General features: G+C 46.7%; 2 protein-coding genes across 4 annotated transcripts in view; one reads left to right on the top strand and one right to left on the bottom strand.

The window, feature by feature from the left end:
- The window catches only part of MCOLN3 (mucolipin TRP cation channel 3), a 34,659-nt gene extending 13,086 nt beyond the window's left edge, over positions 1–21,573 (bottom strand). For 2 of the 3 annotated variants that reach the window (XM_044300634.1, XM_044300636.1), the window contains exons 1-7: positions 16,679–16,990; positions 8,637–8,865; positions 6,563–6,730; positions 5,466–5,619; positions 3,060–3,144; positions 2,883–2,979; positions 1,423–1,522 (exon numbers count right to left, since the gene is read on the bottom strand). In XM_044300634.1, coding sequence (XP_044156569.1) covers positions 1,423–1,522; positions 2,883–2,979; positions 3,060–3,144; positions 5,466–5,619; positions 6,563–6,730; positions 8,637–8,855 — 823 coding nt within the window. In that variant the 5' untranslated portion in view covers positions 8,856–8,865; positions 16,679–16,990. Of the gene's footprint in view, positions 1–1,422; positions 1,523–2,882; positions 2,980–3,059; positions 3,145–5,465; positions 5,620–6,562; positions 6,731–8,636; positions 8,866–16,678; positions 16,991–21,478 lie in introns of those variants that run through there. The other variant, XM_044300635.1, reaches the window with a different exon arrangement.
- Positions 16,983–27,022, top strand: part of DNAI3 (dynein axonemal intermediate chain 3) — a 65,789-nt gene continuing 55,749 nt past the window's right edge. Inside the window, exon 1 of the mRNA XM_044300628.1 lies at positions 16,983–17,157. The gene's annotated coding sequence lies outside the window, so the exon portion shown is untranslated. The remainder of the gene's footprint in view (positions 17,158–27,022) is intronic.

Raw genomic sequence — 27,022 nt, 5'->3', positions numbered from 1 at the left:
CAATTATTTTTTTATTGAAGAAGGGTTAAAAAATAAAAATCAAGTGCACTGGAAATGCATGTCGTGGAATGCAAATGGCCAAATCATACTGGGAAATCCTGCACATGGAGAATGTGGTTACACATACGACTGTATAATAATAATAATAATCTTTTTTTATAGAGCGCTGCCATATAATAAGTGGATGGCACAATATGAACACCATTACAAAATAAGTATCCACCCAATATTCCCAGAGTTCTGAATGGTAAATCTGCCCCATTACTGAGCTACAAGGCATCACCGCATAAGGCCTCATGCACATGACCGTGTGGCAGCCATGCCCATGCTGTGGACCGTGTGGCCGCAGACCAATTCACTTGAATGGGTTCTGTGATCCACATCCGACGGTCCGCACCGCAAAAAAGTAGTGCTTCAGTGGGATTCCAATCTGTGCCTCTGTTCCAAACCGCACCGTATCTTCCAGATTGGATGGGAATGGGTCGCATACGTGATATGGTGCGCACATGGCCGGTGCCCCTATATTGCGGACTGCACGGGCCGCTTACGGTTGTGTGCATGAGGCCTAACTCAGAGTGATGTAGTAACAGATACACAGAATACGGGGGCATGTCAGAGCTAGCTGAGATCCTGAGCCTGATAAAAAAGAACTGCTTCTACACAGCTTCTGAATATACAGGAGCTTTCTCTGTCTGCGAGTGTGAATTCCCCCTCCTTATCTGTTCTGTAAGCTCTGGAGCTGAAAACAAATATAGCGGGAAGTAAGCGAAAGTGTCACAGCAGTACAGTGCTGGTAGATTCCACAAAAGGGAGATGCCCCCTGCTTGTGAGAGAAATCGATCTAGCTGTGCAGCTAAATAGGGGATCATGGCCGCAAAAGACATTAAGGAAGCCCCAAAAAACCCTGTTCCTTCACAGTGATGAAGCGCAGCACAGCCATTATGCAATTTTTTTGAAAACTCAGGTACGCTTAAAAATTAGCAGCGTGTCAATTTTTGTTGAGCAATATATGCGGATTCTCACTACTGACTACAATGGGGAAAAGTAAAAATCCACACGCAACGTACAGTATGGTTAACGATTTATCAAAAGCTGCAATTGAGGATTTGAAAACCATTTACTTTTTCATTTTATGCAGGGAAGTCTTGATCAGCAAATCTGCACCCAAACTGCACGTTTTAGAGCATACTTGCTGCAAAAATACTCCACCTGCCTGAAACTACCCTAATAGTCATGTTAGTCTATGGTCAATGTACTGCAAAAAAGCTGAACAGATTTTCTGATGCTCTCTCCTGATAACTGCATTTGCTTGCATGCTGGAGGGGGCTTTAAAAATATATATGTATATAATCTACAGCCAGGGAAACATTATGTCACTTATAATGGATTCAGATGCCAGTAATGAAATAGGCGTGTACTTACAGGATCCAGACACGTGCCAGTCTCTGCATTCCTCGATGCCAACATCACTATCCAAATATACCTTAATACGTCCACTATGTGCTTTATTGTCGAATGTGATCTGCACAGCACAAAGAAAACAGGTGTTCAATGAGACCCCCTCACCGACGGACACGCATGAAAATGTAATGACCCTTCCCCCCAAAAATCCTGGGTTTTTGAGTCCCCTATGAAGCCCATATACACAATCAGATCATCGTCAGTAGAATCTGCTGATTTCCGCAGAGCCGGATGTCTAATGTGCACCAAAGCTTCCCGATTCTACCTCAATAGAGGTCAGCGGATAGACGGATCGGGGAAGCTGAAACCTGACTAAAGCTAGCCATACACATTCAATAGCTTGATGCTTGAGCGGACCTGATGAAGGGAGCGTCCCGCTACAGAAACGTGTCGTTCCATTAAATCGGATTCTTGAAAACTTACCTGCAGTGTGATTCCATTGGCAGCGAGATCTAATTGCACCGGTTCACCTTGTTTTCATTTTCGGACATTCAATAGTTGTTAGTCAAACGATTGTTTGGCCAACGGCTATCTCTCTCGACTCCCCCATACCCATACATGTTCGGTTTGGTCAAGCGTGTATGTGTTGTCGATGGGGGGAGAGCTGAGAGAGTCAGACACTTCTGGCTGTGGCTTAGGGAGAAGAAAAGGGTCAGGCGAAAAAATTTGATTTGCCCAATCCTTCTTTCCCCCGACATCATCTATCGGTGGGGAGTTGGACCTCCCCATAAACCTTAGACTGTCGGTGGGTTCGGCAGACAATACGTTATCATGTATGGATGGGGGCCTTAAGACTATTGTTGGCTGAACCTGCCGTTTTTGATCAACAATCTAAGATATATGGGGAGCTCCTGACTCTCCCCCGACAGATATCTGGGTGCGATGAATTTGACCAGTGTAATAGAAGTATATTGTGATCAGATCACGTTGGGTCGGGTTATGTCTACCACTCTTGGCTTCCATAATGTCTGCAGCCTGTCTTCGTAAATAGAAGATTCATACTTCCCATCTGCCCACCGCTCCGGTCCTCCCCACTGGCTCCCGCATGTCCATGTTCTCATCCCATGACTGTTTACATCTGGCGGTGCACGGGCATGGTCACATGCTCTGCAGCAGCCAATAACTGGCTTCAGCTGTGATGTGCCGATTATGGCTACGTCATCGAAGAGCATACCCATGCACTGCCGGACATAAACAGTCCGGGGACCGGAATATGGAAATGCAGGGGCCAGTGTGGAGGACTGAAACGATGGGATGCAGGCAAGTATGAATCTTCTATTTACAGAGGCAGGATGCGGGCATTACAGAAAAAGTCTTTATTCCAAGAGAACCCCTTTAAGAAAATCTGCCCCATAGTCTTTAAACGGGCCATGTGTTTCCAGGTGAAGGTACGCAGATGGCATACCCATCGCCATACTCACGGTCACTGTAAAGTCGTAGCAGTCAGGGAGTTCATGGTGACGTATGGTCTGTAGATTAATCGCTTTCAGCTTAAACATGATCACCACTGAGATGAGCCTGCGGGAGTAAATAATTCACATGTTAAAAGCCACGTGAACAGGAGATACTCGGGCACTACCTGCGAAAGCAGGACTCACCGAGAAAAGTCCAGTGTCATGTTCCTGAACTTGTTTTCCAGGGAGAGATCACTTATCGGCGTCATTGGTTCCACGATGAAGCATTCTGGAGTGGGAGAAAGAGTCTCGAATATAACTTTCCCCACTTATCGGGTTATTCCATCCTCCTCATATGTCCATGGAGGGTTTACGTCAGTGACAACTGCATTCACAATACTACTATATCGGGCGGCTTTAAGGAGTCTTACTTTAAGATATGCTCATCTAGTTGCTTATCTCATGTACATACTGACAATGTCCTATATACATATATATCATTAGCTGTGACATGTAATATTGCCACCCAGGGGTCCCAACTTTCTCACCATGCCGTATGGCATGTGCAACTCAGTATGCTAGTATTACTGTAGACACTGGGGGTCATTTACTAAGACTCCTTAGTAAAAGTTGCAAGAGGGATTTTTTTAACTTTTACACTGGGAAACTGGCATAAATGAGGATTGAAAAAATACTCCATTCAGGGACTGGAGTACATTTCAAACTAGGCGTAGGGAATGCCGGAGAATGCCCCTAATTTATGAAGAGACGCGAGCAGCGCCATGAGTATCAAAGAGCGTGGTAGAACGCTAGTCTTTTGATAAATGACCCCCACTGAGTGCAATCCGTGTTCTGCAAGAAGTCAGTTTGTGCACTGCTAAGTGGAGAAGTAGGGTCCAGAAGAGGTTAAGTATCATATTTGAGGCAGCAGGTGCAGGTTCTGGGAAGATGAGGTTTTCATGCAGGACTGCTGGATATGGGCTTTGCAGCATATGCACATGATACAGAAATATAATGGGGATACTGCGGAGAGAGGGTAGGAATGGCGCACTGGCCACCAATGATATTAATACAACAGAGGGAGGGGGGGGCCGCACTGGCCACCAATGAAATTTAAACTGGGGAGGGAGGGGGGTCTGCCCCCTGCTGCCTGGCAGCACCGGATCTCTTACAGGGGGGCTATGCTACGCACAATTAACCCCTTCAGGTGCAGCACCTGAGCGGTTAATTGTGCTGATCACGGCCCCCTGTAAGAGATCGGGTGCTGCCAGGCAGCAGGGGGCAGTCATGTACACAGTTCGTTGTATATTCTAACTAGAAGCGTCCCCATCACCATGGGAACGCCTCTGTGTTAGAATATACAGTCGGATCTGAGTTTTCACGAAGTGAAAACTCAGCTCTGAAAAAGCTTTTATGCAGACGGATCTTCGGATCCGTCTGTATGAAAGTAACCTACGGCCACGGATCACGGACACGGATGCCAATCTTGTGTGCATCCGTGTTTTTTTCACGGACCCATTGACTTGAATGGGTCCGTGAACCGTTGTCCGTCAAAAAAATAGGACAGGTCATATTTTTTTGACGGACAGGATACACGGATCACGGAGGCGGATGACAAACCGTGCATTTTCCGAGTTTTCAAGGGACCCATTGAAAGTCAATGGGTCCGCAGAAAATCACGGAAAACGGAACAACGGCCACGGGTGCACACAACGGTCGTTGTGACATGGAGAGAAGACTGTGGTCACCAGTGAGGACTTCTTTCCATGACTACAAACCGTGTCAGCTCTGCTTGGTAATAAGATATATGTCTGACCACCAACGTTCCCTCAAAAGCTTCAGACAAGTGGAGACTAAAGCAGCTATAGGTTGTGAGCGTACCAGCCTACAGCAGTAAGGTAATCTGCAACTATGGCCATTCAGAACTTACTGCTGTGGGGGACACTGTTAAGACAACCTTCACACTTGGACACGTCCTGGCGAGACGTGCCTTCAAAACCCTTTATCCTGCAGCCATAGATTCTACTTAGAGAGACTTTAACAAGATAACGTACAAAGAGGGCCATAACTCCCATCCTTGCCTAATATATTCAGCACTGTGTACACTTCTCCCATTCTCCCATACACTACTCCCATTCTGCACTACAGTAAAGAGAGATGTTTATCCTTCATCACTGCCCTGGTTTTCTGATTCTTATACCATACACGGGCCATTTGATTTTGCACGCCCTGCCTTGCACCCATCCAGCCACCTAACATCAAGGGCACCCCGACTACCATCTGAGAGGAGCCCCAGAATCAGTGTGTGCCCCAAGGGAAAAAAGGGTGCCCCGCCTTCCAACTACATGGCTCTAGGGAGTTACAGTGTGAGGACAGCAGGCAGAGCTACTACCACTCTCACCCTCTGCTCCAGCTCCTTATAGGCTTGCTTATTTCTAAGTTTCTGAAAAAGATAATGACAACAAATATGGCTGCCAACACAGCTTCCAAAGGGATTGTCACCCAGCTTTCCCAGATGTTTTAATGGCAAACCTGTGTCCAGTTCTACATAAACAGATGACTCAAGGACTTGTATGTACTGGGCAGGGCATTATCCTGTAATCTTCTTACCTTTCTCTTCTTGGGGGTTGATATCAAATGTTTCATTTCCAGGAAAGATGTTGCCTTCTTTAAAGAAGTCCTGGCAGACACTCATTCCGTGCCACCCGTCTGCCATCCGCTCATAGGCATGGTTCCCGACTGATGTAGTTCTCAGGTCCAAGTACTGGGGAGATCATGGGGGAATTAGTGATAAAAAGTCATCACCACTTCTAGATTGAATGGTTTTCAACCAATGCTAGAGAAACCAGAAGGAACCCCAGAAAAAGCTCTTCTAAGTCTACCCCAACAGCCGTACAAAGGACCTGGCATTGATACCGCCATATATCTAACAAGAACAAATAATCCAAGTGATGAAACCGTGAAGGAACGAGGTTCACATGGGTTTTCCTCTGTGTGGTTGCCTTATGACATCAGAACCAAGGTGCACCAAAAAATTCTCTGGTCTGCCATGTATAGAATTCATCTGTCTTCATCAAAGGGGGGTTTGATTGTTGTATATGATGGTCCTAATTTGTACTGAGCAGGCGTGAGACGCGCCACAATTATTAAGAGGAAAACGTCTCTAGGGGGCTAGAATTCAGTCCTTCTACAGTACCGACTGGGTGAACACTGCAGTGCACACCAGCGTTGTGGGGGGAGAAGAGCCTGATGAGACTTTGAGACTTGTGGACCCGCTCTCCCATTTATGTTAGGTATAGGAAAGAAGCCAGGAGTCTCATCAGACTGGCTCACACTGCGCGTTTCGTCCTGTCAGTACTGTAAAAGGCATGGCATGGCAAGACAACTCATATATGAACTGTTAATGTCCTAAACATTTTCTTTTCTCTGTAAAAAAAAATTCAAATGCCTTATATGTGGAGGTCCAACCTCTGGGATCTTCACTGATCCTGAAAACGGGTGGCTGCTGAGAAAACCTGCAGGCTCCGCCAAGAAAGGAGTATCAGACACCTCATTCTCAGGACTGATGGTCCCCACTGAACAGATAACCCCATAAACTTCTTAAACATCCTTTTAAAGTTCTGCACGAAGTGATGTTTCCTAATGCACATCACTCAGAACCCTTGAGAGAAGCCAATATTGGTCATCAAATGACCCAATGCACCTACCCCCTGGATTGTAAAATTGATGTGATCGTAGAAGTCCTCCTGGCGATAGATGGCGTACGTGTCATCATGTCCATCCTTGTAGTCCTTCAGAAACAAGTGCCTGAAGGCCACCGTGTTCTCCTCCGCGAAACTGACCACCATCTCGTTGCTGAGCCCGAAGAACACCAGCTAAAGGAGAGAGGGACACACAATGCAGGCATTCACCACGGCGGCCGTTACTACAATCGCTGCTTTGTTTTACAGCACTGAAATTAAACTTTGCTACTTCCCAAAATCTGAATGTCCACATTTGTTCAGTAGTGCTGAGGACACGAGCCCCGAAGCAAAGACTTACTACACAGGGGATTCCAGGTTAAGTCTCTATACTCTGCTATGTATGACCCAACACCAGGCACAGACCAAGCTGTTTATATAAGGCGCCGTTCACACAACCTTGTCCGAATGGACACCAGCTGGGTGCACCCCGCACCGCGGTGCAGACCCATTGACTTCAATGGGTCCACAATCCTCGGCCAAAGACAGGACATGTCTGCACAGACCTGGGAGCAACACGGAAGGGCCACATCTGGTCAAGACCCAAGTGGAATAGCCGCAGTGTGCGACGGAGACGGCAGCATTAAGGGAGGGTGAGTCCTATGTAAAAGAGCTTCCCCTCCACAGGATAGCACCATGCCCCTTTAATAAAGTTGATCCTGTGGAAGGTGGTCTTTAAAGGAGTTCTCCGGGATCAGCAGTAGATTCCTTATACCCCCATCAGCAGTAGAGTGGGCAGCAGGCACTGGAACTACGCGGCTCGGTCCATTATGTAGGACCTGGAACAGGTTCAATTGGTGCTGCACTGCAGTAACTAGCCCCAGCCACTACACAATGACCGGAGCCATTTCGGGCATCAGCGCTACTGCAAACAACTGATTGTCCGGGATGCCAGAAATCAGACACCCGTCGACCTGATACTGATGCCCTATACTGAGGATAGGTGATCGATTGTTCCGTCTCAGAGAACCCCTTTAACAGAAGTGTCCACAATTAGGGAAAAATTGTCTCCTTTCTCCAAAAACAGCGCCACTCTTGTTCATGGTCGTGTCTGGTATTGCAGCTTATCCAATTTCAATTGAATTGAGGTTAACCTACAATATTGACACTGCCCATGTACAAGAGTGGCACTACTTCCGGGCAAAAAGTAGTCAATATTTCGTAATCCTGGGCCAGTGATGGTTCAGTAACATTTTTTTTTTCATGCTTTTGTAAAACCGTGGCAAAAACTGCAAGGTGTGATTAAAGGGTTATTCCCATCTTGCATACAGCTACGAGATGCCATCGCTTTTTGATTGCAGGCAGTTAGACGCTGTTAAAAATGGCGAACAATCGTGCCAAATTTCCAAAATGGTGGTGCAACCTCATGTCGCTGCTACATCACATGATGAATCTGGTGTACAATGGACACTTCTGATATAGTTAGGGCTCATCCCCATGAACGTAAGGTCTCCGTGCCTGTGCTGCATGGGCACCGACTGTGGGGCAGCCGCATGCAGATCGGTGACCCATTCACTTGAATGGGGTCCGTGATCCGCATCCGACGGTCCGCACCACAAAAAAGTAGTGCATGCATTTTTGAGGTGCGGAGGCTTCCAAGGGGTTCTGATCCGTGCTTCTGCACCGCTTTTCCAGATTTGCGGACCCATTCAAGTGAATGGGTCCGCATCCGTGATGCGGAATGCACATGGCTGGTGCCCCGTGTATTGCAAAACCGCTGTATGCGGTCCGCAGCATGGGCATGGAGTCCTTACGGTCGTGGGCATGAGCCCTTAAAGGGATATCTGGGTTGAGCGTTGTTCCCGTGCGGCAGCCACTTCTGGAGTCAGGTGCTGTACATTGAGGTAGCGCTGTAACGAAAGATTCAGACTTACGCATGCGCTGCGGGTTCCAACCCCAGGCTAGGATCATGTGCCCAATGTACAGCAAGTGATACCGGAAGCAGCCGCAGTACTTGATCGCGACACAACTTGGATAACCCCCTTCAAAAGTAAATCTCCCCATTGGATTCAGGTCCATTATATCTCGTTTCTGCGCTCACCTGGGCGGTCACCAGTGCGATTTTTAAGATCTGAATCAGGAGTTTCCACGGCTTGCGACTGCGAGCTCTGAATTTTTCACAGGGATTCATAAAATAGAACTTGAGCTTTCTCTTCAGCATGTCTTCCAAGAGGAGCTGCTCCGACATGGAGCTGCAATAAGGACTCTCATGTTCTTCCAGGGAAGGAGGCGGGATCACCGCTGGAGCCGGGGTCTCCATTTCTATAGGTCTGGAGGATAGACAAGCACTGTTATTACAGAAAGCTCACCAATTATCAGTTATTGCCGGAAAACGTTGTAGTCCATTTCACGGTCAGAAGGTTTGGTGAAAACTACAGCAGCCATTTTTACGGCAGCCAATAAAAAGCACCAGTCAGAAGGTTCAACCCCATACTAACTGGTAGGGTTGATCCTGCTGGTTAAATGATACCTGTCTTGTGGGGGAAAAAAGACTAATTCTTTATGCAAACGAGGGCTTCAGTGCCAAAGTAATTCTGCTGTAAAGTGATGAAAGGGCTCTGCTATAAACTGTCTAACCTACAATAATATAGAAGGCTAAAATATTAACAATATGTGATATAATTATATAAAATACCTTTACCCTGCCCCTATAAATATTCCTACGCTGGAAAGGTAGTCCCATATATTCCCAAAACATTTGCTGAACTCTTTCATCAGCGTACAGCGACCTGTACAAGGACCGCAGATAAGAATAAGGTCTGAAGGCTAAAAGACAGAATACAGCAGACAGATAGGTGACGGGCCCGCTGTATCCATCTGCCTGACCAATCAGGAAGCAGAATCTCCTGTATCTGCGCAGGCGCTGGACACTTTGAACGCCTGTGCAGAGGAGGACACAGTCAGTGAAGAGGTCATGATACGACCCACAAAACACTTATACACACACTTATAAAATGCACATAGACGATAGATATGCGATAGATAGATACACACACACACACACATATAGGGGGTCATTTATAAAACTGGTGTAAAGTAGAACTGGCTTAGTTGCCCATAACAACCAATCAAATTCCACCTTTCATTTTGGACAGATCATTTGGAAAATGAAAGGTGGAATCTGATTGGTTGCTATGAGCAACTAAGCCAGTTCTACTTCACACCAGTTTTATAAATGACCCCAATAGTGCTATATACCTGCAGGTGCATACACATACAGATATAAACACACTATATATATATATTATATACACGCACACTCATAGATCATACATAGCTATAGATAAACATACATTATGTTACTTTGTGATTGCAGTTCCCCTTCACCCTGCATTTTACTCTTCCTCCTCTGACATCTGACGGCTTGAGAAAGGCTCCGAGCAGCCGAAACGTTGCTGTATTACATGTGGTGAATAAACCAGCAACTGGATTCCGTGTGCTGTTCCTTGTGACATCACTGTGCATGTCTGTGACATCATCATACCCATAGCAACCGATTCAGCGCTATGATCAGGTGTAACCCATAGCAACCCCTGCGGCGGTGATCAGGTGTAACTACAAGTATGACGTCCTATTCACTTAAACAGGAAGGAGCCGTCCCATAGAAGTGAATGAGACACCAAACTTGTAATTATACCTGCGCACCGCTGCAATGTCGACGGATGAAGGGAAGGCAGCACTTGTACAGTATGCTGCGTTCTCTTCAAACAGCTGATTGGTGGGGATGCCAGGGTGTCGGACCCCAGTTGATCTGATATTGATGACCTATCCTGTGGATAGGTCATCAATATAAAAAAAGGGGACAACCCCTTAAAGAATTCCATCCCACCAATGACTGGCGGCACTGCTGGGTCACGTGCCACTTGGGGACACATTACCGATGAGGCCAATCATTGGCTGCTGCACATGTCCCTGTCCATGCTGGAGGTGGACAGATGAGGACCGGATGTCCAGCAACACACCCCGGGAGCTACGGATCCGGAACAAAGCGGTGGGGAGAAAGGTCGGTGTAGATTTGTTGCGAAATGTAAAAAAAAAATCCCAGACAACCAATTTAGGGCTCATGCACATGGTCGTTGCCGTTTTTGCAGTCTGGAAATTGCAGATCCAGAAAACACAGTTACCGGCCGAGAACCTGACACCATTTTTATTCTCCTTCAGAAGTGTCCTATTCTTGATTGCTTGCCTTTTTTTTTGAGGGGCCGCAGAATGGACATACGGATGCAGACAGTACATGGTGTGCTGTTTGCATCTTTTGCGGCCCCACTGAGATGAATGGGTCCACATCTGATCCACGGATTGGATGTGGAAAAAACGAGATCCGTGTGCATGAGCCCTTAAAGGGGTTATCCAACCCCTATAATGACCCCCCCCAATGCCTGGACACCTCACATAGGTTATACTTACCCCGCTCCTCGGCACCCGCGTCGCTCTTGATCCCTGCATGGCCGTCACTGCATCTCCTCGTTGCGCAGGGTCGAGCCTCCCTAGCATCTCGGGTGATGGTAGGGAGGCTCGTTCCTGTCGTGCAACCCCCCTCCCCCCGATCCCCGTATGTTTTGATCCACGTGACGAGGAGATGCAGCGGCGGCCATACGGGGATCAGCAGCGACCCAGGTGCCGGGGTAAGTAAAACCTATATGAGGGGCCTGGCCATTGGAGGGGGTCATTATAGGCGTTGGATAACCTCTTTAAACGGGTATTCTTATCTGGACATATGTGACATATCCACAGGAGGCACGAGGAGAAGGGGCCCTGTTCTCGAAATAGGTGCGTGTTTCAGAGGTGGGACCTGCACCAATAGAGCTTTTATGGCGTATCCTGTGGATGACATAAACGTCCAGAGGGGAATCCTCAGCTGTGAGCGCGACAAATGCTGCATTACATGACACCTATTCCACGTTATGCATGGTAGTCCTCCGGGGCGATACTGGCGGACCTCCTCCTATCATGTCCATAAAGCATACAGATGACACCCTTATAGGGTTAATATGTTCTCCTTTGTCCGTGGCTTCAGTCATTAGGTTGGGAGAACACTATCATCATGTTCTAATAAGCAGGCGGTGGACGGGGACAATGAGGCCCTTGTAGTTCTGACCCCAGCGTCTTAATAAGAAGACTATATGATGTCTATCAGTGCAGGGATTCACAAAGGCTACATTCAGACGACCGTAGTGATTTGAGGATCCGCAAAACACGGATATCGGCCCGTGTGCGTTCAGCAGTTTGCGGACCTCGCATGGCTGACACTATGATAGAAGTTACTATTCTTGTCCGCACTTAGGGCTCATTCAGACAACCGGATGTGTTTTGCGGTCTAATTGAGGATCCGCAAAACACAGATAGCGGCCGGCCCTATGATAGAAATGCCTAGTCTTGTCCACAATTGCAGACAAGAATAGGACATGCTCTATCTTTTTTTCCGGGGCTGGGGAACGGAACTACGGATGCGGACAGGACACAGCATGCTGCCTGCCTCTTTTGCGGCCACATTGAAATGAATGGGGAAAATTGCGAAACGGATGCGGAACCATTCATATGGCCGTGTGAATGAGCCCTAAAGCTAAGTGAAACTTGAAGAACTTTTTGGACACTTTTCTATTTCCAGGTCATTTAAAAACATCCAGAATTTATTATCGGATCTCACAAAAGAACTTCACATTGTTCACATCTCCGTTAGGAAGTCTGGCCGGCTGTTCCAGATCCTCTACCTCACTGACTGTAATGAGGGCCGGCGGTGATCCGACACATTCTATGTCCGCTTTCTGGCATAAATGCAAGGTTTCGGCCGGACAACAGTTTTTTTCATCCAGCTGACAGCTGGCATTTGCAGAAGAACAGGGAGCCAGATCTCCTTAAAGGGGTTGTTCGGGCTTTTAGTATTGATGACCCATCCTCAGGATAGGTCATCAATATCAGACTGGTATGGTGCCCTCTAGTGGAGAGCAGACTAATGACAGAGCAGGGCAAGCACAGATCCACATCCTCTGTGGCTTTCATCAGCAGAAATGGACTTTGGGCAGAATCCAGTTTTCTGGCAAAAGATTAAAAACTAAATGAAAAAATTGCAAATTTGTGAGTGAATTTTTACAATTTACACCATTCTTCCAACCTTCTATTTAAAAAAAAAAAGCGGGTGGGGCTTAGCAGGAGGGGAAGAGGTCCTCGGCTCCACACCATTTCCAGACACGTGGTGTAAATTATGGTACAAACATAGGCCTTTACTAGAAAACGTATGAAAAACTATAGCCAGTCCTTTAACCAAAAGATGGAATACAGATAAAAGAAACAATGGACTGGGCGGACGGCAGAACCCTGTCAAAATCAGGAAAGACGACTGAGGGGAGATCTAATTACTATGTATAAATATATCAGGGGTCAGTACAGAGATCACTCCCATCATCTATTTACAGTTGCAAGAAAAGGTATGTGAACCCTTTGGAATGATACGGATTTCTGCACAAGTTGGTAATAAAATGTGATCTGATCTTCATCTAAGTCACAACAATAGACAATCACAGTCGGCTTAACCTAATAACACACAAAGAGTTAAATGTTACCATGTTTTTATTGAACACACCATGTAAACATTCACAGTGCAGGTGGAAAAAGTATGTGAACTCCTAGACTAATGACATCTCCAAGAGCTAATTGGAGTGAGGTGTCAGCCAACTGGAGTCCAATCAATGAGATGAGATTGGAGGTGTTGGTTGCAGCGGCCCTGCCCTATAAAAAACACACACCAGTTCTGGGTTTGTATTTCACAAGAAGCATTGCCTGATGTGAATGATGCCTCGCACAAAAGAGCTCTCAGAAGACCTACGATTAAGAATTGTTGACTTGCATAAAGCTGGAAAGGGTTATAAAAGTATCTCCAAAAGCCTTGCTGTTCGTCAGTCCACGGTAAGACAAATTGTCTATAAATGGAGAAAGTTCAGCACTGCTGCTACTCTTCCTAGGAGTGGCCGTCCTGTAAAGATGGCTGCAAGAGCACAGCGCAGACTGCTCAATGAGGTGAAGAAGGATCCTAGAGTGTCAGCTAAAGACTTACTAAAGTCTCTGGCATATGCTGACATCCCTGTTAGCGAATCTACGATACGTAAAATACTAAACAAGAATGGATTTCATGGGAGGATACCACAGAGGAAGCCACTGCTGTCCAAAAAACCATTGCTGCACGTTTACAGTTTGCACAAGAGCGCCTGGATGTTCCACAGCAGTACTGGCAAAATATTCTGTGGACAGAAGAAACCAAAAGTTGAGTTGTTTGGAAGAAACACAAAACACTATGTGTGGAGAAAAAGAGGCACAGCACACCAAGATCAAAACCTCATCCCGACTGTAAAGTATGGTGGTGGGGACATCATGGTTTGGGGCTGCTTTGCTGCGTCAGGGCCTGGACGGATTGCTATCATCGAAGGAAAAATTAATTCCCAAGTTTATCAAGACATTTTGCAGGAGAACTTAAGGCCATCTGTCCACCAGCTGAAGCTCAACAGAAGATGGGTGTTGCAACAGGACAACGACCCAAAGCATAGAAGTAAATCAACAACAGAATGGCTTAAACAGAAGAAAATATGTCTTCTGGAGCGGCCCAGTCAGAGTCCTGACCTCCACCCGATTGAGATGCTGTGGGATGACCTCAAGAAAGCGATTCACACCAGACATCCCAAGAATATTGCTGAACTGAAACAGTTCTGTAAAGAGGAATGGTCAAGAATTACTCCTGACCGTTGTGCACGTCTGATCTGCAACTACAGGAAACGTTTGGTTGAAGTTATTGCTGCCAAAGGAGGTTCAACCAGTTATTAAATCCAAGGGTTCACATACTTTTTCCACCTGCACTGTGAATGTTTACATGGTGTGTTCAATAAAAACATGGTAACATTTATCTCTTTGTGTGTTATTAGTTTAAGCAGACAGTGATTGTCTATTGTTGTGACTTAGATGAAGATCAGATCACATGTTATGATCAATTTGTGCAGAAATCCATATCATTCCAAAGGGTTCACATACTTTTTCTTGCAACTCTATCCCCAGGACTGTGACGAGGGGACATCCTCTGTGTCTGGAGGAAAGAAGGTTTGTACACAAACATAGAAGAGGATTCTTTACGGTAAGAGCAGTGAGACTATGGAGCTCTCTGCCTGAGGAGGTGGTGATGGGGAGTACAATAAAGGAATTCAGGAGGGGCCTGGACGTATTTCTGGAGGGTAATAATACACTTCCTGTCCCCAAAAAAAAGTCGCCACCTGGATTTAACTAAGCAAATAGTTCTGAGCCTCCTATTGGATAATTACTACGCGGGCGATTATCTTTCAGCTGCAATAAGTTATTTAACCCCAACTGGTGCAATGAGTTGCTTCTCATTTCTTAAACAACCATGTCGAAAGACACATCTCGTGGTCGGGGAAAAGATGTTAGTCTGTTTGAGAAGAGTCAGATCATTGAGATGCATCAAGCAGAGAAAACATCTACGGAGATGGCAGAAACTACAAAAATTGGGTTAAGAACTGTCCAACGAGTTATTAAAAACTGGAAGCATAGTGGGGACCCATTGTATTCGAGGAAGAAATGTGGCGGGAAAACAATCCTGAATGATCGTGATCTGCGATCACTTAAATATTCGTTGAAATCAAATCGAAGATAAACAGCAGTAGCACTCAGGGCTATGTTTAATAGTGAAAGTAAGAGCATTTCCACATGCGCAATGCGAAGGGAACTCAAGGGATTGGGACTGAACAGCTGTGTAGCCGTAAGAAAACCACTAATCAGTGAGGAAAACCAGAAAAAAAGGCTTCAGTTTGCTCGGGAGCATAAAGATTGGACTCTGGAACAATGGAGGAAGGTCATGTGGTCTGATGAGTCCAGATTTACCCTCTTCCAGAGTGATGGGCGCATCAGGGTAAGAAGAGAGGCAGATGAAGTGATGCCCCCATCATGCCCAGTGCCTACTGTACCAGCCTGTGGGGGCAGTGCTATGATCTGGGGTTGCTGCAGGTGGTCAGGTCTAGGTTCAGCAACAGTATGTGCTCCATGAGGTCCACTGACTACCTGAACATACTGAGTGACCAGGTTATTCCATCAATGGATTTGTCCTTCCCTGATGGTACGGGCATATTCCAGGATGACAATGCCAGGATTCATTGTGAAATAGTGGTTCAGGGAGCAGGAGACATCATTGTCATACATGGATTGGCCACCACAGAGTCCAGACCTTCACCCCATTGAGAATCTTTGGGATGTGCTGGAGAAGGCTGATTGCCTGATTGGAGTCGGGAAGGAATTTTTCCCCTAAAATGACATAAATTGGCTTCTACCTCACAGTTTTTTTACCTTCCTCTTGCAGGATAACGGGCCGGACTCGATGGACAGTGTTTTTTTTTGTTAAAGGATTCATTATTATTTTGACACTTTTGTGACGGTGGACTATGGTTGTAAAATAAATAAATAAAAATAATACGCACACGTGCACTGTGCAAACGTGGGACATGAGCTTTTGAATTTAACCTATTGACTTCTATGGGCTAAAAAAAAATTGCCTACGGATCCACTGGAACAAAATACGTATAAAAAAATTATAATAATAATAAATTAATGGAATTTTAAATAAAACAGTATTGATGCTTTTCTTCAGTTATAAACTCGGAATACGGATCCATAACACATAAGTGGGAATGAAGTCCTGCTCCTTAGGGCTTGTTCACACAAACGCGCCGTGTTTTGAGGTTCGCAAGTTGCGGATCCGCCAAACACAGATGCCGCCCCGGTGTGCCTTCCGCAATTTGCAAAACAGACAAGAATAGGACATGATTTATAATTTTTGCGGGGCCACAGGACGGGGCAACGGATGCCGATAGCACACGGCAGTGCTTTCCGCATCTTTTGCTGCCCCTATTGAAGTGAATGGGTCCGCATCCGAGCCGCGGTCGTGTGAATGAGCCCTTACATTGACAGCCAAGTAATGGGCCTGATCATATACAGAATCTTACATTTATGTTACAAATTTGCAACATTGCATCCAACAATATAATAATATATAAATACAATAATATTATAATATAATAGCCCCCCGCCGCTCACCGGTACTGCTGGGTGCCCAGGTAGGCTTACAGCCAGGATCCCCCTGTTATCCCTTCTTCAGCCCCCGGCGGGCACCTCTGTGGCATCCAGCAGTCATGTAGAGTAGTCTGTACACCGCGGTAGGTGTCCCCAGCGCATCCCCCGTCTTCTCCTCTGCGCCCTCTGTGCCTCCAGTCTGCGCATCTCTGTCAAATTCTCCGTCACGTGACCCGCACGGCCGAAGCCGAAGGAGCTACATCGGGGGCGTGGTTACGTTTCCGCCGCCCGCAGATGATTGGCTTTTTCCGCTGTCAATCATCCGGCGGCGCGGCCCCCCCTCGGCAGGCGGGGAATCGGTTGGTCCTGGAGCCTCAGGTGTCCGTCACGTGCCTTAGTAACCATTACTAGGGACGCCGGCGAGGTGGCGGTCGCTTGTTTCCCTCTCCGAGGACGTGAATTTCGGCACCGGGAACCGCGAGGTCCCTCCTCACAGGGCTGAGGTATTTCTGTGCAGCTCGCATTACCGACAAGCGCGGGATTTGTGGGTGACAGAGAAGGAACAGAGGAGTTCCCCTTAAAATCAAAGACCGGGGACATTGATCAGAACTGGCGTAAGGGAAAGCTGGCTTAGTTGCTCATAGCAACCAGTCAAACCTGGAGCTCTGAAAAATGAAATCTGATTGGTTGCTATAGGCAACTAAGCCAGTTCTAATTTACACCAGTTTTGATCAGTCTCCCCCCCATTGGGTTCTCTTGTCTCTTATGTTTCCGGGAAAGCTGGGTGGCAACCAATATGGCAGCCATCGAGTTCCTGACTCCTGAAGGGAAATCTTCCTATTTAAAGGGGTAGTCCATTGAAGGCCTCTACTTAGCGGCTTTGATCCCTGGAGGGAAGACTAAAGGGGCCATGGCGCTTGCCTTGTATTGGAGACCCTGTTAATGGCTAAGACCATGTTTGCACATTCAGAATTAAAGGGGGGCTTCGCTTCTGTCCTCCAGCCCTTAATGGGGCGTTCTAGCGGTTCCATGTATCACGTGACGTGAGGTTCGCAATGTGGCTTTTAGTAGGGCGCCGTTTCGAATGAGTTCAAAGGGTTTGCATGGTGCCCAGTGTCAGATGGAAGGTCCTTGGGGCCCTAAGAGGAAATGATTCTAGGGGCCCACCCTCTGGATACAGGACACGTGCACGTTACGGTGATCATTGCGGGACTCAGGAAGGGTTACTAGGAGGCGATGATGATGGACCGGAGACCAGGGATCGGCAACCTTCAGTGCTCCAGCCTGCTGTGAAACTACAACTCCCATCATGCACGCTTACGCCACTGTTCTCGTAACTCCCACACAAGTGAAAGGAGGATTCTGGGAGTTGTAGTTGGAGTGCCGGAGATTGCTGATCCCTGCCGTAGGCACTAGGAAGCTTTAGGCTAGGTCTACACGGCGACATGTGTCGCGCGACAATTTTTATAATGGTAGTCTATGGTGTCGCACTGCGACATGCTGCGACGCGACAGTCGCAGAAAAATCCATTTCGAATTGATTTTTTGCAACAGTCGCAGCATGTCGCAGTGCGACACCATAGACTACCATTATAAAAATTGTTGCGCGACACGTGTCATCGTTTAGACCTAGCCTTAGGGCTCGTTCACACAAATGTATTTTGCGTTCCGTATACGGACCGTATGCGGAATGCAGAAAACGGCCCGTATACGGAACGCAAAATACGCAAAATACATACGGAACCATTCACTTCAATGGGGCTGCAAAAGATGCGGACAGCACTCTGTGTACTGCACTCTGTGTACTGTCCGCATCCGTTGCCCCGCAAAAATTAGGAGTCCTGTCCTATTCTTGTCTGTTTTGCGGACAAGAATAGGCATTTCTATAATGGCCTCCTGTTCCGTTTTCAAATTGCGGAAGGCACACGGACGGCATCCGTTTTTTGCGGATCAGCAATTTGTGGACCGCAAAAAACGGCACGGTCGTGTGAACGAGCCCTTAGGCCCAGTTCACATGAGCAATATGGAATTAATCGGGGGGGGGGGGGGGGGGGGATTTATCAAAACTGTTGTAAAGGAAACTGACTAACCAATCAGATTCCAGCTTTTGTTTTCCAAAGACGTTCTGAAAAATGAAAGGTGGAATCTGATTGGTTGCTATAGGCAACTAAGCCTTTTTTTCCTTTACACCAGTTGTAATAAATCGCCCAATAGTTTTTGTCTGAGATTGCGTTTTTTTTCCTTGCGGATGCAATCAGTTTTTGATGCGTTTTTCGCGCACATGAAGAAAAATTGAAGAATAACATCTCCTGGCGAGCATCAGGAGATTTTTCCCGAACGCAGAGATGACCAGTGAGAAACAACGCTCCTGTGCACAGACCCATTGAAGTGAATGGGCCCAGGCCGGACGCGTCCAGACGGAAAACCCTGCTTGTGTGAACGAGACCTAAGGGTATGGCTGCACTCCGACATTTCATATAATGTGTTTCAATAGTGTTGACATGTGACACGCTGCAAGGCGACAGTCGCAAAAAATCCATCCGTCGTACTTTTTGCGAACGATGGCGTCGCAGCATGTTGCGTTGTGACACCGTTAAAATGCATGATATGAAATGTCGCCATGTAGCCATACCCTTTAGTGTCGTCTAACACGTGTCACCGCGTAGCCTTACCCTTAGGCTACATTCACGCGAACGTTGTGTTGTGTGGATCCGCAAAACATGGATACCGGCCCATGTGCGTTCCCCAATTTGCGGACCGCACATGCTGTGGCTATCATAGAAAATGCCTATTCTTGGACATGTTCTATTTTTTTTTTTTGTGGAGCCGCGGCATGGAGCAACGGATGCGGACAGCACACGGTGTGTATTCGCATCTTTTGCGGCACAATAGAAATGAATGGGTCCGCACCCGTTCCGCGGAACGGATGCGGACTCATTCATACGGTCGTGTGAATGTAGCCTTAGGGGAAGATTTATCATTCAGTTTTTTCGCCAGTCGCAAACGTGTTTGCGACTTTTTGCATGCAACTTTTTTTTTAAAAAGTTGTCTTTTTTTCTTTTTTTTTTAATGCCGCCCTCGCTACATTTTCCAAAGGGGCAATGCACAGCGGGACGGGGCCTTATCTTCATTTTCGCCACTTTTCTGGCACAAATGAGGCCAGGAATCTGCAACAGATCTGTTTAGGTGCACAAACTGCTGGAGAATGCACCTAATTGACCTAACCTGACTGTTCATATGGTATCTGTGCTGAAATTTCTGTACCTGGTGATGTGTAGATGTAATATGTACTATGCTTGGTTCTGGTGCTGGATTTACAGTTGTGTTCAAAATAATAGCAGTCAGACATCACTAACCTGATCAGTCACTGGTTTTGGTAGAAATGATATTTCTACATGGCAAATACTTTACTAGCAGGTGACAGGCATGCTGCCGATTCTCTGTAATTGAATCACTTATTGAAAGGGGCATGTTCAAAATAATAGCAGTGTGGAGTTCAATGAGGGAGGTCATTCATTCTTTGAAAAACAGGTGGCAATTATTGCCCTTATTTAAAGGGTTTCTGTCATCAGATTTTACCCCTCTAACCTAAACATATGCTCATGTCCAGACTAAGGCCTCATGCACACGGACGTTTTTTTTTGCGGTCCGCAAAAACGGTTTCCGTTGTTCCGTGATCCGTGTCCGTTTTTTCTTCCGTGGGTCTTCCTTGATTTTTAGAGGATTCATGGACATGAAAAATGAAAAAAAAAATCTAAGTCAAGTTTGCCTTTGAAATGATAGGAAAAAACGTACACGGATCACGGACGCGGATGACAATCTTGTGTGCATCCGTGATTTTTCACGGACCCATTGACTTGAATGGGTCCGTGAACCGTTGTCCGTGAAAAAAATAGGACAGGTCATATTTTTTTCACGGACTGGAAACACGGATCACGGACGCGGATGCCAAATGGAGTCAATGGGTCCGTGGAAAAAAAAGGAAAACGGAATAACGCCCGCGGATGCACACAATGGTCGTGTGCATGAGGCCTAATAAGAAGCTGGCCTTATTAAACCTCACTGGTTTTTATAACCTGTCAATCACTTACTTAAGGTGCCCAAGGGGAGGTCCGTTAATACAGGGTGCCCGCCCGCACCCCTCGCCGTCCAGTGCCCAGCGCCGCCTACCCTGTCTTCAGCGCATCCTTCCCTGTCTTCAGGGCTGCAATGCACGAACACCGCGGGGCAGCCGCAGCAGATCGTGGACCCCTTCACTTTAATGGGTCCGCAATCCGGCCGGTCCGCAAAAAGATAGGACATGTTCTATCTTTTTGCGGAGCGGAAGTACAGGATGAAACCCCACGGAAGCACTCTGTAGTGCTTCCGTAGGGTTCCGTTCCATGCTTCCGTTCCGCATCTCCGGATTTTGCGGACCTATTGAAGTGAATGGATCCGCATCCGTGATGCGGAATGCACACGGAACGGTGCCTGTGTATTGCGGGTCCGCAATACGACAACGGGACACCTATGGTCGTGTGCAGGAGGCCTTAAAAGGGTTTTACTACTGTCGGACCCCCACCGATCAGATACTGATGACCTATCCTAAATAATAGGTCATCAGTAGTAAAATCCCGGAAGACCCCTTTAATGGGGCTGAAAGCACATGGGTTTCTGCAAGCCCTATTCATGTGAATGGAATTTTCTGCAACAAAATCTGCAGCGTGTGAAGACGCCCTTAGAGCCAACACCTTTTAAATCGAACCCCGCAGAGCCTAGCGCAGACATTAGGCGCGTGTTTTGCTCCTGGTTATGGGTCATACCCCCCCCCTTCCGCTGTCCTTACACATCCCCGTTGTCCTCTCGCAGTGTGGCCGTTGATCACATGGCGGAGCATTGTAGCACTCAGTACCACTCCTCTGCGTCCGCCCACTGACTCTTCAGCGAGGATAGAAGTCAATGTTTCATTGTTTCCCCGTAGTCACAGATCCGCCGTCCCCGCCGCCCCTTCCACTGTGTGTCTTGGCTCCGGATAAGTGACGGCTTCTCATATGACCTGGAGGCTACAAGGGAAAAGAACATTTCCAGGAAAAAAAACCTATAACACAGCACTGAACCGCTTTTTAGGCTAAAGTCTACTATTATGGCAGGGAACGTGGCCAGGGGGTTCTCTAGGGAGAAATCACATGGTGGTCACACTCCTTACAATATAAAATGTAACCCGTGGGTAAAAATAAATCCGCACACATTTCACATTTTGGGGGAAAAAAAATATATAAAAAATCTGTGTATTATTAAGCATGATACTTGAATTTTTCATATATTTTTCCCCAAAATAATTTTAAGAAATCTCTCTATTGATAAGCGTGATAGACTTTTCGGCGGGGACGATACAGAAAAATACCGAAAAAGAAAACACACTGCAGTTATTTCAAGGTGGGCCATATTTTTTAAAGGGGCTGTCCAAGTTTTTACTATTGATGACCTACCTGGTTCTATGCGCACTCCCCCACAGTCTTTTTCCTGTAGCATGCAAGCACGACCACTGCTGCTGGATTGCCGGGTGGTCGTAACCCCTGGAAACAAGCGGTGTATAATGTGATGGATCAAGCCAGTGCAGCGAGCCCTTGAGGGGCCGGAGCGGATGATTGGAGCGGTATTGGCTTTGACTATTCGATTTTACCTAGGGCCGGTCCATTGAGAGAAAGGGGCACCCTTTCTTCCCTTGGGGCCCTTCCTGTTGTTGGGGTTCCTGCCTGATGGTAGTTTGGGGTGCCCTTGATGTATGGATGCCTGGCAGGAGGTGGAGTAGCACAGTGGCCAGCGTATGGTGTCGAAACCCGGCCAGAGGTAGAAGAATAAAGGTCTTTATTTTAACTTGAGTGCCACATAGGAGTTGTAGTATTTCCAACAATGATCTGTACGTAGTGCAAATTCTTTCCTCAGATGGCGAGGCATGGAGCCTGGTAAAGTACGGGGCTCCAGACTAAGAAAATATCAAGGAGCCATTGGCTTCTAACCTGAAAAATGTAGGAACCAAATGAAATTTTTAGTCGCCAAATTTAAAATACTTCTAATATGACTGGGATGCTCAGGAGCATGAGGTTTTCTAAGCTGCAGCCCACGCAGTTAGGCCCCTTTCACACGGGCGAGATTTCCGCGCGGGTGCGATGCGTGAGGTGAACGCATTGCACCCGCACTGAATCCGGACCCATTCATTTCTATGGGGCTGTTCACATGAGCGGTGATTTTCACGCATAACTTGTGCGTTGCGTGAAAATCGCAGCATGTTCTATATTCTGCGTTTTTCACGCAACGTAGGCCCCATAGAAGTGAATGGGGCTGCGTGAAAATCGCAAGCAAGTGCGAATGCAGTGTGATTTTCACGCACAGTTGCTAGGAGACTATCGGGATGGGGACCCGATCTTTATTATTTTCCCTTATAACATGGTTATAAGGGAAAATAATTGCATTCTGAATACAGACTGCATAGTACAATAGCGCTGGAGGGGTTAAAAAAATAATAATAATTTAACTCACCTTAATCCACTTGTTCGCGCAGCCGGCTTCTCTTCTGTCTTCTTCTTTGAGGAATAGGACCTTTGATGATGTCACTACGCTCATCACATGGTCGATCACCATGGTAAAATATCATGTGATGGACCATGTGATGAGCGCAGAGACGTCATCAAAGGTCCTATTCCTCAAAGAAGAAGACAGAAGAGATGCCGGCTGCGTGAACAAGTGGATTAAGGTGAGTTAAATTATTTTATTTATTTTTTTAACCCCTCCAGCGCTATTGTACTATGCATTCTGTATTCAGAATGCTATTATTTTTTCCTTATAACCATGTTATAAGGGAAAATAATAAAATCTACACAACCTTGAACCTAAACCTGAACTTCTGTGAAGAAGTTCAGGTCTGGGTACCACATTCAGTTTTTTATCACGCGTGTGCAAAACGCATTACACCCGCTCGATAAAAACGAAACAACGGAACGCAATCGCAGTCAAAACTGACTGCAATTAGGTACCTACTCGCGCGGGTTTGCCGCAACGCATCCGGACCTTATCCGTACACGCTCGTGTGAAAGAGGCCTTAAAGGGGTTGTGCACTCATTTCCATGACCTGCCAGACTAGCCAGATTCGCGTTGGTAATCCCTAGGTGCTGGGCGTTGGCTCATTCGCTTCCAGGCCTCCGCTGCTTGTCGTGGGTTTCTCCATGAAAACGTTTGGCTGCAGTGGCATCAAGACAATCACTGGCCACAGCGTGAGGGCCGGATCTTCACCCAGCAGACGTCTGCAGAGTGTCTTCTGGATGAAAGCCTTTTTTTCTTAAAGCGGCAGATCAGCGGAGGGTCTAGGCGCAAATGGCGACAAGACAACAAAGTCTTGTCGCTATTTTGCAATTCTAAGTCGCATTGGTGACCACTTTGGTCGCCATCTGGAGCCCTGAAGTAGCTGACTGTTAGAATGCAATCTTGCCAAAGTCTCGCTTTTCTAGAATCACTGCCTAGCAACAGTAATCTGGCAATTATGGCTGTAGTGTCCACTGCGGGATACATGTTTTAGAGGCAGGACCTAGTGAAGTGTGAGAGGTGTCTTAACTGTAGTCCCTCTCAAGCAGCAAAGTCAAGTTAGCTGTAGTCGCCGGTTACCTTGCTGAGTCCTATGCTCGGCCATACAGATTTTAAGGTTCTTCTTTCTTTCTTTTTCTTGCTGTAGCAGTAACTGTCACAGGGATTGGTTATTCTTTGGATCTCGAGGCCTAAGGAGAAGGAGCACATGGACTTCCTTCCTTCCTCCTCACTCACTACACTAGACTCCCCCTAGTCAGGTAGTAGCACCAGCCCGGTCTTGCTGGGTGTACCTAACATTACATTACTAACCATTTGCAGATACCCCTTGTACTGGGGTACTGCAATAGCAAAGGAGGCAATATGGAGAATCACAATACATTAGTAAGTGCCTTGTATTAACTTTCTCTACATGACAAATGCCACTTACTGAAGTGAGAGGACCCCTTTAAGGAAGTTGCTAGTGTAAAGACCAGCAGGAAGTGATGGAAGATTTCAGCTCTGAGGCCTGCAGAATTGTGAATGCAGCTCCAGACCACAGTCGCATTCATTTCAGCAACTATTTCACAGAGTTGTTTCAATGTTGAGTTTATGGATCCCTTGAAGTAACATTCAGATGAAGGTGACGGCCGCAGACCTTCTAGCAACAGATCTGCCGCATGTGGATTCACCCCAATGATGCAAGCGACTTGTATAATGCGCTCGACTCGCAGAACTATGGGAATGTATCACGTTACAGTCACGCTGCACCGACCTGATAGCCAAGTATTATGTGTGCATGAATAATCCTAGGCTAAGCTCGGCTTTAGGGTTGGGGGCAGGGGTGTAACAAATAACCATAGGGTCCTATAGCAAAACGGAATGAGACCCTCTCCGCCAGGACGCGATAGACCAGTCGTCCGTCATCTACAGTTATCAGGAATTGTACCGTACCTCTGAGATAATCTAGGGCCCCCCCAGTAGCTGCTGCGCCTGCTACCCTATAGTCATGGCCACTTACCAGAGGCCGAGCGCTTACTTTTAGAGTTTGGGAGGGGGTCACAGGGCCCTCACTGAACTTCTTGAGCTCTATGAGTGATTGGGACAGGTAGGTCATAGATCTACATACACCTCTGGATGGGCCGTGGTGGATCTGCGTAGGGGGTAGGTGTTTATATGAAATAACGGACCCCCTTGGATCTGATACATTCCTGTAGTCATCATGGTGGATTATATAGTAACGGACAGTCTCCCTTCTGCTCCTGATTTCACAATCTCCTCTGGATCAGCACACGGGGAGGACAAAGTCTCGTTTATTTTGTCACTAATTAGTAACCAGCTGTAGACCCTCCACCAACATCTGTGTAAAAGGGCGTATTCGCACGTGGCAGACAGTTTGCATGCATTTCAATGACTGTCTTAATCGTCTGGTTGGGGCTTGGAGAAACCATGAATATTGCGTAGAATCGACCCCATTCACGTGTGTGGAGTGGATTTTCAGCAACAAATTGGCCGAATACTTCTTTAGGCCATACACATGAGATATCTGTCACCCAACTGCTCCTTATACAGTTGCAAGAAAAAGTATGTGAACCCTTTGGAATGATACGGATTTCTGCACAAATTGGTCATAAAATGTGATCTGATCTTCATCTAAGTCACAACAATAGACAATCACAGTCTGCTTAACCTAATAACACACAAAGAGATAAATGTTACCATGTTTTTATTGAACACACCATGTAAACATTCACAGTGCAGGTGGAAAAAGTATGTGAACCCTTGGATTGAATAACTGGTTGAACCTCCTTTGGCAGCAATAACTTCCACCAAACGTTTCCGGTAGTTGCAGATCAGACGTGCACAACGGTCAGGAGTAATTCTTCACCATTCCTCTTTACAGAACTGTTTCAGTTCAGCAATATTCTTGGGATGTCTGGTGTGAATCGCTTTCTTGAGGTCACGGCCGCAGCATCTCAATCGGGTTGAGGTCAGGACTCTGACTGGGCCACTCCAGAAGGCGTATTTTCTTCTGTTTAAGCCATTCTGTTGTTGATTTACTTCTATGCTTTGGGTCGTTGTCCTGTTGCATCACCCATCTTCTGTTGAGCTTCAGCTGGTGGACAGATGGCATTAAGTTCTCCTGCAAAATGTCTTGATAAACTTGGGAATTCATTTTTCCTTTGATGATAGCAATCCGTCCAGGCCCTGATGCAGCAAAGCAGCCCCAAACCATGATGCCCCCACCACCATACTTTACAGTTGGGATGAGGTTTTGATGTTGGTGTGCTTTGCCTCTTTCTCCACACATAGTGTTTTGTGTTTCTTCCAAGCAACTCAACTTTGGTTTCATCTGTCCACAGAATATTTTGCCAGTGCTGCTGTGGAACATCCAGGTGTTCTTGTGCAAACTGTAAACGTCCAGCAATATTTTTTTTGGACAGCAGTGGCTTCCTCTGTGGTGTCCTCCCATGAAATCCATTCTTGTTTAGTGTTTTACGTATCGTAGATTCGCTAACAGGGATGTTAGCATATGCCAGAGACTTTTGTAAGTCTTTAGCTGACACTCTAGGATTCTTCTTCACCTCATTGAGCAGTCTGCGCTGTGCTCTTGCAGTCATCTTTACAGGACGGCCACTCCTAGGGAGAGTAGCAGCAGTGCTGAACTGTCTCCATTTATAGACAATTTGTCTTACCGTGGACTGACGAACAGCAAGGCTTTTGGAGATACTTTTATAACCCTTTCCAGCTTTATGCAAGTCAACAATTCTTAATCGTAGGTCTTCTGAGAGCTCTTTTGTGCGAGGCATCATTCACATCAGGCAATGCTTCT

The sequence above is a fragment of the Bufo gargarizans genome, chromosome 7, assembly GCF_014858855.1.
Source record: "Bufo gargarizans isolate SCDJY-AF-19 chromosome 7, ASM1485885v1, whole genome shotgun sequence".
Taxonomy (NCBI): Eukaryota; Metazoa; Chordata; class Amphibia; order Anura; family Bufonidae; genus Bufo; species Bufo gargarizans.
This window is presented reverse-complemented; position numbering and strand designations above follow the sequence as displayed.